The following is a 2,686-nucleotide window of genomic DNA, read 5'->3' as shown; positions in this document are numbered from 1 at the left end:
AAGTAAGAAAAGCAAGTTGTGGAGAAATTGATGTCTGATATTTTTAAAGTACATTTGAGATGGATGATGTTGGAGAATGCTATTGATATTTAACTTTCTGTGTTGGTTGTAAAAATTGATGGGGATGATATAATTTGAGGAAGGAAAAAATACAGGTTAAATCTGTGCAATATGACATAAAATATAACTGTAGAAAATAAAAATTGTTCATAATATTAACCATGCTGAGGGATAGGATCTGAAGATACCATGGTAAACAAAATTGATTTGATTGGGAATGTAGTTTTGTATTTCTTTAATTATGTTCGATTTATGTTTTTAATAAAATATAGTACACTAAAAGAAGCAGAAAAAGCATGCGTCTGGGATCAAGAGTCACTGGTTCAAATTCTGATTCAATTTCTTAAATGTTCACTTTAAATATTAGGGCAGATTAAAACAAGCTCCATGAAGTTAGTAAATATATTTAAAAAATCTGAGAATGCCCATTCAAATGATGAGGAAAACACTAAAGTGTAAGGAAATGGTTTATTTGCTGAGCAAGTATACATGTGAAATGAGCATGGTGTTAGCAGAGTGCACGTAAGGTAAGATTGCTGTGTATACAAGCTCATGAAGTAGACGATATAGTCACAATGAAAATACAGTTAATGATTGAGTGTATCAGTTATCTTTTTGCTGTGTTATCACTGCCAATGACTTCAAAATATACTGATACAACTTTTTTAACTGGCCAGGTGAGTCACTTAACTTGGTTTGCAAAATTTAAGTCAGCTTGTTCATTTGGAAGCTCATGTAAACCAGAAGAGACTATAGTGTGAGGATCTATCCAGGCTGATCTAGAATTATTCAGCATTTTTCTCATGGCTCGTAATGAGAACTATTCCTGATTCTTACTCCATCCTTGAGATATAAAATATTAAATCGACCTGATTGAAAACCACAGCCTGAGGGGACATGTTTTGTTTCTGTATTTAGCCTAGATTCTTGAAACATAATTTTTATTTTGTGTAATGAGTACTTGTTACTATTTCCTGCTTCTTGTCTAGTATACATATTCTTCAGGGCTCAACCTTACTTATCTTTAATACCCAGTGACCACTATAAAATATATAATACTAAATTTCCGGTTAATGTTGCTCCATTTTGGCTATTTTATGCTAATTTATCTTTGTAAGCCTACATTTAACCCAAATTTGATATGGTTTGTCTTATTTATAAATAATGGAGGGTTGCATTATGACTTTACAAATTACTTGGGGTATTATCTAGCTACAATATTTATATCTGTTGAAGTGAAGATGAAGAGTATGGGGAGATATAAGACAAAGTGTTTTGTTCAGAAACAAACAAACAAACAAAAAACAACTGATAAAATAGTTTCACATTTAATACCATTATTGAACTAACACTATTAAACAAAGATTGCTGGACCCACCTTCATAAGCAAATATTAAAATATATTGAGAATTTTGCATCGGTTACTTAATGTTCTCTTTATGGCTTCTTTTACTTCTTTGTTCCTTAGGCTGTAGATCAATGGATTTAGCATAGGGATCACCAGAGTATAAAACACAGAAGCCATTTTATCAATATCAAATGTATGGACGGATTTAGGCTGCAAGTAAATAAACAATAGTGTCCCGTAGAATACAACCACCACTGTCAGATGGGAGCCACAGGTGGAGAAGGCTTTATGCCTTCCTTCAGCTGAATTCATTCTGAGGATGGCCACAAGAATAAACATGTAGGATACAAGAACAATCAAGAAGGAGGAGAGCAAATTACAGCCTGAAAAGATCAAAATGATCAATTCTAATTCGTGTGTGTCAGAACACAGCATGGACATGAGAAGGAGACAGTCACAGTAAAAATAGCTGATAATGTTCGAGCCACAGAAGGATGATTTAAACAACTTAATTGTGAGAAATAGGGACACAAATGTGCTGTAGAGATAGGGAGTGAGCACAAGCAACCAGCGCACTTTCTGTGCCATGATGACCACATAGAGAAGAGGTTTGCAGATGGCCACATAGCGATCATAGGCCATTGCTGACAGAATAAACACTTCAGCGATGATGAAAATCTCAAAGGATGCTAGCTGGGTGGCACACCAATTGAAGGAAATTGTATTTTTGTGTACTACAAAGTTTACCATCATTTTAGGACCAATGACAGTGGAGTAACCAAGATCAGTAATAGACAAATGCCTAAGGAAAAAGTACATGGGAGTGTGTAGCTTGGAGTCCAAATGGGTCAAGACAATCATGCCCAGATTGGCTACCACCGTGACTAAGTATACGAAGAAAAAGGTTTCAAAGAGCGGTGCTTGCAGCCTTGGGTTGTCAGTGATGCCCATGAGAATAAATTCAATTACCTCAGTCACTGCCGTATGATTGTGTTTCTCCATTTGGTTCATCTTAGTTACCTGTGTGAGATATAACATCAGTTGTTATTATGCTTGAGATGCTATCTCCTGAGGGAACTTAAAACATAATACATGAGATGTAGAGACATTTCTTTGTCACAAATTTTAAATAGAGACTCCTTCCTCCACCAAACCAAAACCGTACACACAGACAGGTTCATCGAAGCTTTGTTAAAGTATAATTAAAAAGGGAGAAGATATTATGAAATGATTGTTTTGATGCAGCTAATATGACCTGGAGACCTGGTGGTCCAGTGG

At 35.2% G+C, this 2,686-nt stretch overlaps 1 protein-coding gene across 1 annotated transcript; it reads right to left on the bottom strand.

Annotated features, from left to right (window-relative positions):
- Positions 1-1,453: 1,453 nt before the first annotated feature.
- LOC126080536 (olfactory receptor 8K1-like) lies at positions 1,454-2,419 on the bottom strand. The gene has a single exon (XM_049891738.1). It carries the CDS (start codon positions 2,417-2,419, stop codon positions 1,454-1,456), a length of 966 nt encoding a protein of 321 aa, XP_049747695.1.
- Positions 2,420-2,686: the final 267 nt, after the last annotated feature.

This window comes from Elephas maximus, chromosome 7 (genome assembly GCF_024166365.1).
Source record: "Elephas maximus indicus isolate mEleMax1 chromosome 7, mEleMax1 primary haplotype, whole genome shotgun sequence".
NCBI lineage: Eukaryota > Metazoa > Chordata > Mammalia > Proboscidea > Elephantidae > Elephas > Elephas maximus.
The sequence above is the reverse complement of the archived record's forward strand: the minus strand, read 5'-3'. Positions and strand labels throughout refer to the sequence as shown.